Source organism: Leopardus geoffroyi, chromosome E3 (assembly GCF_018350155.1).
Source record: "Leopardus geoffroyi isolate Oge1 chromosome E3, O.geoffroyi_Oge1_pat1.0, whole genome shotgun sequence".
Lineage (NCBI taxonomy): Eukaryota > Metazoa > Chordata > Mammalia > Carnivora > Felidae > Leopardus > Leopardus geoffroyi.
The window spans coordinates 15,428,283-15,440,620 of NC_059340.1; the positions used below are offsets into that span (position 1 = coordinate 15,428,283).

At 45.7% G+C, this 12,338-nt stretch overlaps 1 protein-coding gene across 3 annotated transcripts in view; it reads right to left on the reverse strand.

Moving 5' to 3' along the window:
• Nucleotides 1-11,628, reverse strand: part of TMEM248 (transmembrane protein 248) — a 41,711-nt gene extending 30,083 nt beyond the window's left edge. The window contains exon 1 of one of the 3 annotated variants that reach the window (XM_045459808.1): nucleotides 11,506-11,628. In XM_045459808.1, the coding sequence (XP_045315764.1) occupies nucleotides 11,506-11,607 (102 nt within the window). In that variant the 5' untranslated portion in view covers nucleotides 11,608-11,628. Of the gene's footprint in view, nucleotides 1-1,036; nucleotides 1,092-1,858; nucleotides 2,125-11,505 lie in introns of those variants that run through there. The other 2 variants (XM_045459811.1, XM_045459809.1) reach the window with 2 other exon arrangements.
• Between the last annotated feature and the right edge of the window lie 710 nt (nucleotides 11,629-12,338).

The following is a 12,338-nucleotide window of genomic DNA, read 5'->3' on the forward strand; positions in this document are numbered from 1 at the left end:
TTCATCAATTGGCAGTAGCCAGAGTGGCAAAGATCATACTAGAGCCGAGTTCCCACAAACTAAACACAGGCACAGAAACAACTTGCAGACACTAAATTTAATTTCCTGACTGTTAATACCAGACAGGAATCACAATCAGCATCTTTTTCATTGTCCTTAAAATAAGTTAAGCACTGCTTTGTGTCATTGTCTGAGTAACAGAACAAAAGAAACCCACCGAATGAAAACAATTCTTTAGAACTCAGAAATCTACCAGATGCCAGACTGGGTAGCCAGTGCTTTTTCTGTCTTAGAAAAGCATTTAACCCTTCTTACCGACTGCCTCTGCCACTGCTTCCAGGTTTCTACTGCCCAGCTACCTAGTCTGAGTGCTGTTCCAACACCTGGCCCTAGCTTTTTCATTTCCTAGTTAATTCCGACCCAAATGCTCAAGATCTTTTGAGGTCCACCTCAAGGGTCACTTCCTTTATGAAGCCTAACCATAACAAAAACCTCTGATAGTTATCTCCACGTGGTCATTCAGTCCTGCCACTTTTATGGGCCTACTGCTTTCTCTAAGTATGTTCCCTGCAGGCAGAAACTGTATTTGCACTTAGGTCTTGTCTCTCTTCCCTGCAACAGCTGCCAGCTGCCCTAACACAGGGATGCTCAATCAGCATTTGGGGATCTCAGTACCCAGACGTGGGTGGCAGGCAGTCCGGCTTCCAGGCCTCCCACCTCAATTAGGCCACAGAAATTCTTCCTCCACCTTTACTAGGAAGTCAGCACACTGCCTCCTTATCCCAGGGAGTAAAGAGCTTGCAGTCATCAAGTATATCTTAGCTGCACAACAGGTCTATTTCCTTTCCTTAAATCAGGAAACTGGAAGGTGTTCTTACCCTTCAAGCAATTTCATCTACACACAGGATACAAATGCTCAGACCCCAAGCTAACCAGAGAGCTAGCGGGACAAAAAAAGTTATTAAATATCCATCATGAAATTAATCAAATTCCAGCCTTGGAATTTTTCCTCCCACTGCCTCCCACAGAGGCTCACCTTTGAGGCAGGAAAGTAGCAGTTCAGGAGCAGCCACAATCTTCCCTGCTTTAAAGCAAGCTGCAAAGAAGCTCCCCATTCATCGCTGAACGAGGGCTGTAATCTGCTAGTTGAGAACTAAACTACAGGCATCGTATTCTTCAACAAAGGCCCCCTCACCAGCTGTCCCCCGGTTATGGTGTTCACACAGTTCAAAACAGCACGATAGGCTTGGTTTTATTTCTAATGGTATTTATCAAGAGAAACAGAACTACCTGCCTCTAAATTACCCCGCAGCCACTCCTCAATTTATTTTACTAAAATATGAGTGAAGATGATTATCCACCCTATCTCTCGGTATTTACCAAGCCTGACACATAATATACCACTATTTCAAGTGTCTGCCCATAGGTTAAGTCTATCCCTCCCATCTTCTTCCTGAGATGTACATGATTTGCAAATAGAGAAGTAACGCAAACACGACCCAAAGTCAAAAATGGCAAACTACCAAAATGTTCCCCGTGCCAAATCCAAATTATCCAGGCCTCAGGTCTGAACGGGGGACGTCCCGCCATCTCGAGGGCGGCAGGGCACCCTGGCTCCAGGCATGCGGGTGGACCAACCCGGGGGGGGGGGGTGGTAAACAGGCCCACGCCAGCGGCGCAGGCCAGACTTGGGCTAAGACGGAGCGACCCCCACCGCCAGCTGGGGCGGGGGCTGCAGCCCCGAGAGGAGGTGAAGACACCCGGCCGGAAGGGCCGCTCCCGACCAGCACGGCGCCCTCCCGACCCCGCGCTCAGCCCCGGCTGAGCCCCGACCCCGGCCCGCCAGCCCCCGGCTCACCCCGCCCCGGTGGGCAGCGGCGCGCCCCGGGACCGGCCGGGCCAGCTGCTCGGCGGACGCCCGCGGCCGCTCAGAGATCACTCGCGGCGGCGCGCGGCGGGCCGGGGGCCGCTCGGCACCATCCTCCCCGCCGCGCCGGGGGCGGCCTCGGGCTCCACGGGGCCCAGGCGAGGACCAGAGGCCAGTCCGGCTCACGCCGCCGCGACACAGACTCCTCTCAGGGTCCGGCAGCCGTGGTTTCCGGGTAGAAAAAAAACGCCACCGCCAACGCTACCGTGACCTCCGACACCGGGCGTCCGACGGCGGCGCGGCCGGGACAAGATTCCTCAGTCGCGAGCTGCGGAGACCACGCCCCCTGGCTGGGCTACGTGGGGGCTTGCGTGCGAGTACCGGGGCTGCGTGCGTGCTGACACGGAGCGCGGGGCCTGCCTTTCTGTCTGTGTTTGAACGGGGTGTTGTGAGGCTGGCATCGTGGTGAGTGCGCGTGCCTAGTGCACGTGGGTGGACCTGCGTGTCAGTGGGTTCTGTAAAGACCGTGTGTGCTGTGCGTTTGTGGATCCGTGTGCGTGTTTAGTGCTGTGTGTGATGGTTAGGAGTATAACGTGTGTGCATACGTAGGTGTGTAGTGTGTGTCTGTGTGTGCCCGTGCATTAATCACTGCCCATGAAAGTATAATTTTAATACAATCCCTTTGTAAGGTAATTTGGCATCATCCAGGAAACTTGAAGATGTGCCTTCTTTCTGGAGAATATATTACCCCGGACAAACAGTTGCACATCTGCACAAGTAGACAGAATAAAGAATATTTATAGCACCATTATTTGTAGTCACTAAGAATTGAAGAGAAAACAAACATCCATACAGTCAAACGTAAAAATAGGCAGTATATTCTTATATAAACAATTTCGACAGCGAAGATTATTCAGAACAGCTTGACAACATCCGGGCTCACTTTAAGGGCATAACATGCTGGGGGGGGGGGGGGGGGCGGGGGGCAAGCCACGAAAGGATACATTGCAGCATAATTCCATTATATGAAATCCCCCAAACATGCTAATCAACGCATTGTTTAGAGATGCATACGTGACTGGTGGAATTCAGAAAAAAAACAAAAAACAGGAAGAGATGCACAAACTTCATGTTAAGTGGTAAGAGGATAGAATGGGGGAGGAGCACCCAGGCTACTTCAAGGTACCTTGAGCAAGTCACAAGCACTCTGAGCCTCGTGTACTTGGTTTCTGAGGTGGGGGTGATAACATCAGCTTGTTCCAGTTCGTTAAATTCCTCCACTCTGTAAAACTGTAAAGCACTATCCAAAGATAAGTTACGTGCTTTGAGAGCTAACCAGGTAGGACCTGAGCTGTTTGTCAAAGTTCCTGCAGGGTACTGACCCCTGGTCGGTATGACACACACCGATTTAATAGTAGTATTTTATGGGTTCAAGGAGCTTCAGAGTAGTTTATGTCAGCTTATCAGCATTATTTGTTGATAATAGACAAAGGGCTCTGCATTTGGGGCTAGTTACAAGCAGGTATATGCCTATGCTGTGTGACCAGAAAAAACATTAGAAAAGAAGCCAGCAGAGACTCAATTTTGGGCTCCCTGCTCTAAAGCGTTCCATGCACATGTTGGTGGTTCCTGCCCCAGGAGTGAAAGCGCCATCTGTTTGGGCTCTTACGGAAGAAGGATAATAGAACCTTGCACCTGGCCTTTCTAGCCCTTACTTAAATATTATTGGTGTATTGTATTTTTTGTCCTGTAATAAACTGTAGATTTGTTAGGATCTGTGAGTTTTCTTTAGCAACCAAAGCCTGTTAAACCATTTCAGCAGCTGGTGTCAGATGTAGGATTTACTGAAAAAACCCTGACTCATTCTTAGCTCAAAATATGGCCAAGGCATTACTAGAAAAAAAAAAAAAAAAAAAGGGTGATTCTGATAAAAAAGATGAAAATGAACAAGTTACTCTTGGTTTGAAGTAGCACAGACTTTGAAATTAGATACTAGTAGTAAAACATTCCAGTGAAATCTGGAACTGAAAGAATCTGAACCTCAGGAGCTAGAAAAATGGACCAGCAGGGAACTGCAAACTGATACCAGGTCAGCTAAAAATTCAGATCTGTGGTTGCTGCTTTGAGCATCAGCAAAATGAAAGTTAAGTTCAGAATCTCCTTGGGGTGAGCTGCGTCCTCTCTGGCTGGCACCATAATATTTGATGAGTCAGCTAATTCTGTGAGACTTAGGACAACAAAGAAGATAATTCAAGCTGGGCAAGATGACAGGGAGGGCAAGAAACTAGGGAAATAAGGGATTATTCAGTGAGGGAACTGAATAATTTTCCAGGTCATTACAGACATCATCCTGATAAACCTTTGTTAAAATGATTCCTGAGAATTTTAGAGAATTTTAGAATGAGGAGCAGTGTCTCCGCTTTGAACACTTCTGACTAAAGGGGAATATTTTGGTCCACCAACTATTGGCTAATACCTTTGTGGGGATGGTTCATAGGGAAGCCCCTAGGTTTCTAGAATGGATTAAGAGAAGGATCCATCATGATGGGGCACCTGGGTGGTGCAGTTGGTTAAGCGTCCGACTTCAGCCAGGTCACGATCTCGAGGTCCGTAAGTTCGAGCCCCGTGTCGGGCTCTGGGCTGATGGCTCAGAGCCTGGAGCCTGTTTCCGATTCTGTGTCTCCCTCTCTCTCTGCCCCTCCCCCGTTCATGCTCTGTCTCTCTCTGTCCCAAAAATAAATAAACGTTGAAAAAAAAATTTTTTTTAAAAAAAGAGAAGGATCCATCATGCTTATCCAGAGGAAGACAATGTCACTTCCCCTCCGTTGTCAACCAATACTAAAGTTGCAAAAACACTGCAGGCGTAGGCAGTATTGAACTATCTATATAATGACAGAATCGAGCTCCCTAATGGGTTGCCCCTCACCCAGGCTATGACCAACACTGTAATTCAAGGCGTCCCGCCAGCACTAGCACCACATATGACTTTGATATTGAGACCACAGGAGAACGGAAAAGAGGCAACCTCAAATCCTTTATCCCAGCTACCACATGAGGATTAAAAAAAACCAAACTGGCACAGCCACTTTGGAAAGCAAACTGGCAGTTCCTCAAAAAGCGAAACAGAGAGTTAACATTTTAGCCCAGCAATTCCATGTCCAGAGACCCAAGAGGATTAAAACATGTCAACACAAAAATAGTCAAAAAAGTGGAAACAGCCCAGATGTTCATCAACTGATGAATGGATAAACAAAATGTGGTACATCCATACCGTGGAACATTATTCACCCGTAAAGGGGAATGAAGCTTCAAAGCATCATGATAAATGAGAGAAGCCTGTCATGAAAGGCCACATATTATATGATTCCATTTGATATGAAATGTCCAGAAGAGGCAAATCCACGGAGACGGAAAGTGAATTCGTGGTTGCCAAAGGTGGGAGGTGGTAACTAAAGGGGAACAGGGTTTCTTTTGGGGCCAAGAAAAACACTTGAAAATTGACTCGGTGAATGCACTGAAAACCATTGAATTATACACTTTAATTGTGTGAATTACATGGTATATGAATTACATCTCAGTAAAGATGTTTTCAAAAAAGTTAGAACTTTACAAAAGAAAGGAAATCAACACAAGAAAGGGACTAACAATTCAGCCTCTAATCATGTGGGAGTCTTTAGACAGCTAGTTTTAAAAGTCAAAAAAGAAAGAAATTGAGAGACAAAGTGCCACCAAAACCTTTATGAAAATCTGGGGATCCCACATCTAAGTCTCCTCAAAGCCCCTCGGATGGAAAATCCAAAGGCTTGGGGAAATTCCAGAAGGAAATAAGGTTCCAATGAGCCTACAGCATTAGATTCTAAAATACTCACTTTTAAAACAAAGGTAGTAGTTCTTTGTCCAATACCTGCAAGTTTTCCTTAAGATTGATATTATTTCGGGGTGCCTGGGTGGCTCAGTCGGTTGAGCATCCAGCTCTTGGTTTCAGCTCAGGTCATAATCTCAAGTTTGTGAGTTTGAGCCCCGCATCAGGCTCTGTGCTGACAGTGTAGAGCCCGCTTGGGATTCTCTCCCCGCTCTCTCTGCCCCTACCCCACTCGTGCACTCTCTCTTCTCTCAAGATAAACAAACTTTAAAAAAAGTCATAATGGAGGAAGAAGACAGATAAAAACGCCGGGGTCTCTTGACTCAACTCCCAGTGGGGTTCCCAAGGTCTTTTACCAACAATGGGTGGTGAAATGGCCAGAGGTGGAGAAGTAACTCTTCTAGATCTCCTGGGCATGGAGCACATTTACAGTGTTGCCTCGGCCTACTAACAAGCCCCGTAGGGGCAATAGAATTAATCCAGGGGGCTATGGGGACGCTACTGTAAAAGGGACCAGAATTAAAGTCTGGTCAAAAGTTGGAATATGTGATTTGTAAATGTATGCTGTGATGGTGTCTCCCTTACCTGCCATGCTTTTGTGGTGGAGTCAGGGCAGGGGGGAGGGGAGGTGGCAGAGGAATTCACACAGGGGCCTTCCCCGCTGTACTCTGTTTTCTCTTTCAACATTGAACCTGGTAGCCTCTGCACTAAAACTTCAGGTAAGGGCTCCAGAGGCTGGGACTATTCCACAAGATACCATGTCCATAAATTTGGACCTAACGGCAGGATTTCAAAGGGATCGATAGGACTGACGGTCACTTCCCCACACCCCACCGCGGTGGAGCTGGCTGCTGAGATGTTTTGTTGCCCAGTGGATGGGCCAGATGCACTTCTCTGCACGTATCCAATCAGACCCTCGAGGTGAACTGAAGAGAAGGCTCCTGCCCGTCTCCTGTTGCTGCCAGCAGTATATTTGCACGGTAGGGAACCACAGGGCCTTCTTTAGAGAGAAAAGACTGCCTTAAAATTGATGACATATGGAAGAAGATGCAATTGCTCCCAGGGGAAAGGGAGCCAATAGCTTGTTAAAGGGAAAGTCTAACCAAATCTCCATGGCTGGTTGAGAAGCTTAGAGGAAGGGAATAAATATGGTCTCTTAGCTTTGACTCCGAAGGTCCTGGGGGCAAAGAACTGTGTCAAAAGCTCCTCTTTTTTGAAGAGCCAACAAGTGACCTGACCACTACGGACAACCGTTTGGCGGACCCTCAGGAAGTGAGACATAGAATCACCATATGACCCGTCAATTCTAATCCTAGGTGTACATCGCGAAGAACAAAAAGCAGGAGTTAAAACCGATGCGGACCCACCGATGTTCATCACCCTATTATCTGTAATAGTCAGAAGGTGGAAACAACCCAGATGTTCACCAACAGATTAATAGGCAAACAAATTGGGCTACACATATGAAAGAATATCACCTTGTAAAGGAAGGGCACTCTGACACGTGCTGCAACATTATGTGAAATGAAAACATTATGATAAATGAAACAAACCAGACACAAGGAACAAATGTTACATGATTTAACTTACATGAAGCAGCAAAGTCATGGAGACAGAAAGTAGAAAAGAGGTCATGGGGGGGGCACGGGAAGCAGGGAATGGGGAGCTATTGTTTCATTGTATAGAGTTTCTATTAGTTCTGGAAACAGGCAGTGGTGACGGTGGCATGACATTGCGAATGCACTCAATACCACTGAACTGGGCACCCAAAAAGTGTCGGTGTGAGTTGGAAATATTTCACCGCATTAAGAAAAAAAAAACCACGCGAGTGGACAACGTCCAACCTAATGACCTTCTGCGCGTGGTCTGTGTCCTCACAACCGATGACCAGGTGTGAGGTCTGTGTGACCACAAGGGAGCAATTGTAACGGGACTGTGTCTTTGGGTCTGCATTTGACGTTTGTTCATGAAATACTGGAGACAAGGCCTCTGACTTATACTGCTATGAGAACCAATTATGGTACGTGAGAAAAGGTAGATTTTTTTGGAAGGGGCAACATCATAAAAAATTGGTTGATTGTAGTTTAATCAATCAACAGAAGTATGCCACAAAGCACAGATAGCCAGTGACCAGGGAGGAAAAAGATTGTCAAGTATGAAACATTTGTGCTCATATTATTTACTAGTGGGTGGATCAGCTCTCTGTTTAAATGGATGCCAACCCCCCAGATGACTGCAAATGTTTGAAATCTGTGTGCACATTTGGATCTTCTACGTGAACAGAGTACCTGTTCCAAGGTGTTCTGTGCAAGTGTAGGTGGTTCCTGAACCAAGGGGCGGGGGGGGGGGGGGTAATAGGACCTTGCACCTGGACGTCCCAGACTCTTAGGGTAAGACAGCCTTTGGCTGTGATTTCCTTATTTCCATGCTGTTGCTACCTAGTACCCTTTCCAGGAATAGACTGTAGATAGGTAAGCACTGCCATTTTGAGTCCTGTCATTTTGGGTCTTGAGCAAGTCTCTCTACCGATGGTGGAGTGTTGCTGCACTCATCATCACCGGGTCTCCTGATGGGGTGCACGGAGAAGGACACATCACCTCTCTGGCATTCCTGCCAAAATGCTAAAACCTGAATATAATCCTCAGGACGTGATCAAGCAAATCCAGGATGAGTGACATTCTGAAAATGCCTATCCCACACTCTTCAAATACATCAATGTCATGAAAACAAGAAAGACGTGTATACCAAATTCATGTATACCAAATCATCATGATGTACACTTTCAATATCTCATCATTTTATTTGCCAATTTTACCTTAATAAGCTGAGGAAAAAAGAAAGAAACCTGGGCGATTGTTCTAGATTAAAGACCACTAAAGACACATGACCACTAAAAGCAATCCCGCACAGGAACCTGGATGGGGAAAATTTGGATATGGTCTACTTACTGCATCAATGTTAAATTCCTGTGGTTACATAAAAGATTGTCCTTATTCTTAGGAGATACATACTATATTTAGATATATACTAAATAGAGGTATTGAATTATGATATCCGCACCTGAGAGAGAGAGAGGAAGCAAATGTGACAAAATGTTAAGTATTGAATCAAGGAGAAGGGCATACAAATGTTCATTATAGTATTCTTTCAGTATTTCTGTAGATTTGACACTTCTCAAAATAAAAATTTAGAAGAAAAAATAATCACTGTGATACATTAGGCCAGAAGTCAGCAAAGCTTTCTGCAAAAATATATATATATATTTTTAAGCTTTATGGACCATACGGTGTCTGTCGCAACTATTCATCTCTGCCATGTACTGTGAAAGACACAGAATGAATGGGAGTGGCTGTAGTCTAATAAAATCTTATTTACAAAAGCAAGTGCTGGGCCAGATTTGGCTGCAGGCCATAGTTTCTGACCTCTGCTTCAGGCTGTGGTAAACTCAGGGCAATTCTGCTGCCTCCTACAGTCAACTAGAAATTCATGGCTGCTCAGGAATTGACAGCATGTGTTAAAATGTGAATCAAATATTGTAGCTTGAGATGCTATTATCCTAATCTCCCAACAACCGATGACCTAACAGCCACGCCCCACTGAAAACATCCTCTCCTCTTTTTCATCTTGTCCCTAATAAAAACTCTTCAAATCTCAGGGTGCCTGGGTGGCTCAGTGTGTTAAGCGACCGACTCTTGATTTCAGCTCAGGTCATGATCTCGTGGTTTGTGGGATCGAGCCCCACATCGGGCTTTGTGCTGACAGTGCAGACAGTGGAGAGCCTGCTTGGGTTTCTCTCTCTCCCTTTCACTCTGTCCCTCCCCTGCTCACCCTCTCTCTGTGTCTCTCAAAACAAATACATTTAAAAAAAGAGAAATGGGAACTCTGTGGGAATGTAAAATGGCACAGCCGCAATGGAAAATAGTATGGCATTTCCTCAAAATATTAAAAATAGAACTGTAGAATTACCATATGATCCGGCACTTCTGGGTTTATTATCCAAAAGAATTAGAAGTCAGGATCTTGAAGAGATATCTGGACCCCTGTGCTCATTGTACCATTGTTCACGATCGCTAAGACATGGGAAAAACCTAAATGGCCATCGACAGATGAATGGATAAAGAAAATGTATACTCATACAGTGGAATGCTACTTGGCCAAAAAAAAAAAAAAAAAAAGTAAGGAAATTCCGCAAAATGGGATAACATGGATGGACCTTAGGACATAAGGCATTATTCCACTTACACGAGGTATCTAAAATAGCCAGTTTCATAACATCAAAGATTGGGATGGGGGTTACCACGGGCTGGGGGGGGCGTACTGTTATTAATTAACAGTCCAGAAATTTCAGTTAAGGTTCTAGATACCTGCTGTGCAGCACTGTACTTAGAGTCAACAATAACACACACTCCAATATTTGTGAAGAGGATAGATTTTACGTTAAGTGTTGTCACCACACTAAAAAGTAAAAGAAAGAAAAAGAGTGGGGGCCCTGGAGCTAGTCTTCCCTGGGTTCGAATGCTGGCTCCCCGCTTCAGCTCTGTGATCTTGTGCAATGCCCAGGCATCTCTACGCACCAGCTTCTCTTTGTGCCTCAGGACAATTAGCACGACTGACCTGCAGGCTACTGGAGAAGATTAAACAAGTTCTTCCATGTGAGGCACTTAGCACAGTGCCTGGCATGTATCGAGCGCTAATTAATGCTACCTGTTAGTATTCCTACTAAATTAGGTTTCTTAGACACAGTCAAGAGGTAATACATCTTTAAATGCTCACTTAGCACAGTACCTAAGGGCTAAATACATGTAAGATGTTGCAATTATTCCACTAGGCAGTTAAACAGGCATTTGTTGCCTGTCACTTTCATTGTATCTTACTCTCAGCTAAGTCTTGAGCCATTTAACTTTTCATGTTTTTGCACCTTCCCATTTCTCCTGGATTGTGAATAAACTGAAGGCAGAGTCCAGGACATGTGAATTTTTGCAGCCCCTCCAGCACCATGCTATGTAGCCTGGGCTGGAGTATATACAGGGCATAGTTTTAACACAGTCTTGAAAAGAAGAATCTTGGGGCGCCCGGGTGGCTCAGTCGCTTAAGTGCCCGACTTTGGTTCAGGTCATGATCTCACGGTTCGTGGGTTCCAGCCCCGCAGTGGGCTTTGTGCTGACAGCTCAGAGCCTGGACTCTGCTTTGTCCCCTTCTCTCTCTGCCCCTCCCTGCTTATGCTCTGTCTCTCAAAAGATAAATGAATGTTGAAAAAAAACATTTTAAAGGAAGAATCTTCAGTAGACCACCTAATCCAGCACGCTACTGATTGACTCATCTAAATAAAGTTTACTTATTTTGAAAGAGACAGAGATAGTGCAAGTGGGGGAGGGGCAGAGAGAGGGAGAGAGAGCAGGCTCCACACTGCCAGGGCCGAGCCTGAGGCAAGGCTTGAACCCGAGAAACCCCGAGATCCTGACCTGAACTGAAACCAAGAGACGGGCATTCAACCGGCTGAGCCACCCAGGCGTCCTCATCTCCACACTTCTAAAAAGACAGCGCTTTCAGAATGAGTCGCTATGACTTATGAGATGATAAGAGAAACTCTTCACTTGAAACAGTGACCATGTCCATCCACCCCCTCTGACTTTTCAAAATCGGGAGGAAACGACCAGACTCCTTCCCCTCCCAGACCTGTCCTGCGCTCCGCAGCAGGGACCATCAGAATTGCAGGTGAATTCTGACCATGGACTCAGAGCTCAGGTGAGATGCCTCCGTGTTTGAGAATGCTTACCAATCTTCCAGCTGCCACCCCAAGTCCAAGAAAGTCGATTTCTTTCAGCTTCACTGACTTTTTATTACGGGAGTAGCACTTTTCTTCTGGCAGCGAAACCATTCAGCGGGTGTGTACTTCCATAGAGGGAATTTAAACCAGACACCTAGCCCTGCAAACAGCTCGTTATTCTTTTTAGGAGGAGGAGGCCTCAGAACCTTCCAGGAGGATGATTCTACCCCAGAGGTGGCATTCTATATTGGCAACCGCAGGGGGGTTGCCTGGGAAACCCTGTTTAGACATCAGCTGCGTCACTTTTAAGACAAACTTCTCTCTTTAATAGCTAATGTGCACGATTACAATTCTGTGTCGTGTGGTGGTTTGGACAGCATTTGTTTTTATGCTCTTAGAATCATTTTTCCATTTTTCTGATTACAAAACAACCATTGTATTGTATACAGTTAGGAAACTTTAGGAAATATTAAAAAGGAAATTAAAACCATCTGTAATAACCAAACCCAATGGTAACTACCGTTAAGATTTTGCTGTATGTCTGGAGCACCTGGGTGGCTCCGCTGGTTAAGCGTTGGCTTCTTGGTTTCAGCTCAGGTCATGATCTCACGGTTCGTGAGTTCAAGCCCCCAGTCGGGCTCTGTGCTGACAGTGCGGAGCCTGCTTGAGATTCTCTGTCTCTCTCTCTGTCTCTCTCTCTCTCTCTGCCCCTCCCCCACTTGTGTGTGTGCGTGTACTCTCTCTCTCAAAATAAATAAGTAAACTTAAAAGAAGAAAGATTTTGCTGTATTTTTTCTTTTTTTTTCTAGCATTGCATGGAATTTTAAAACAAATTCGGAACT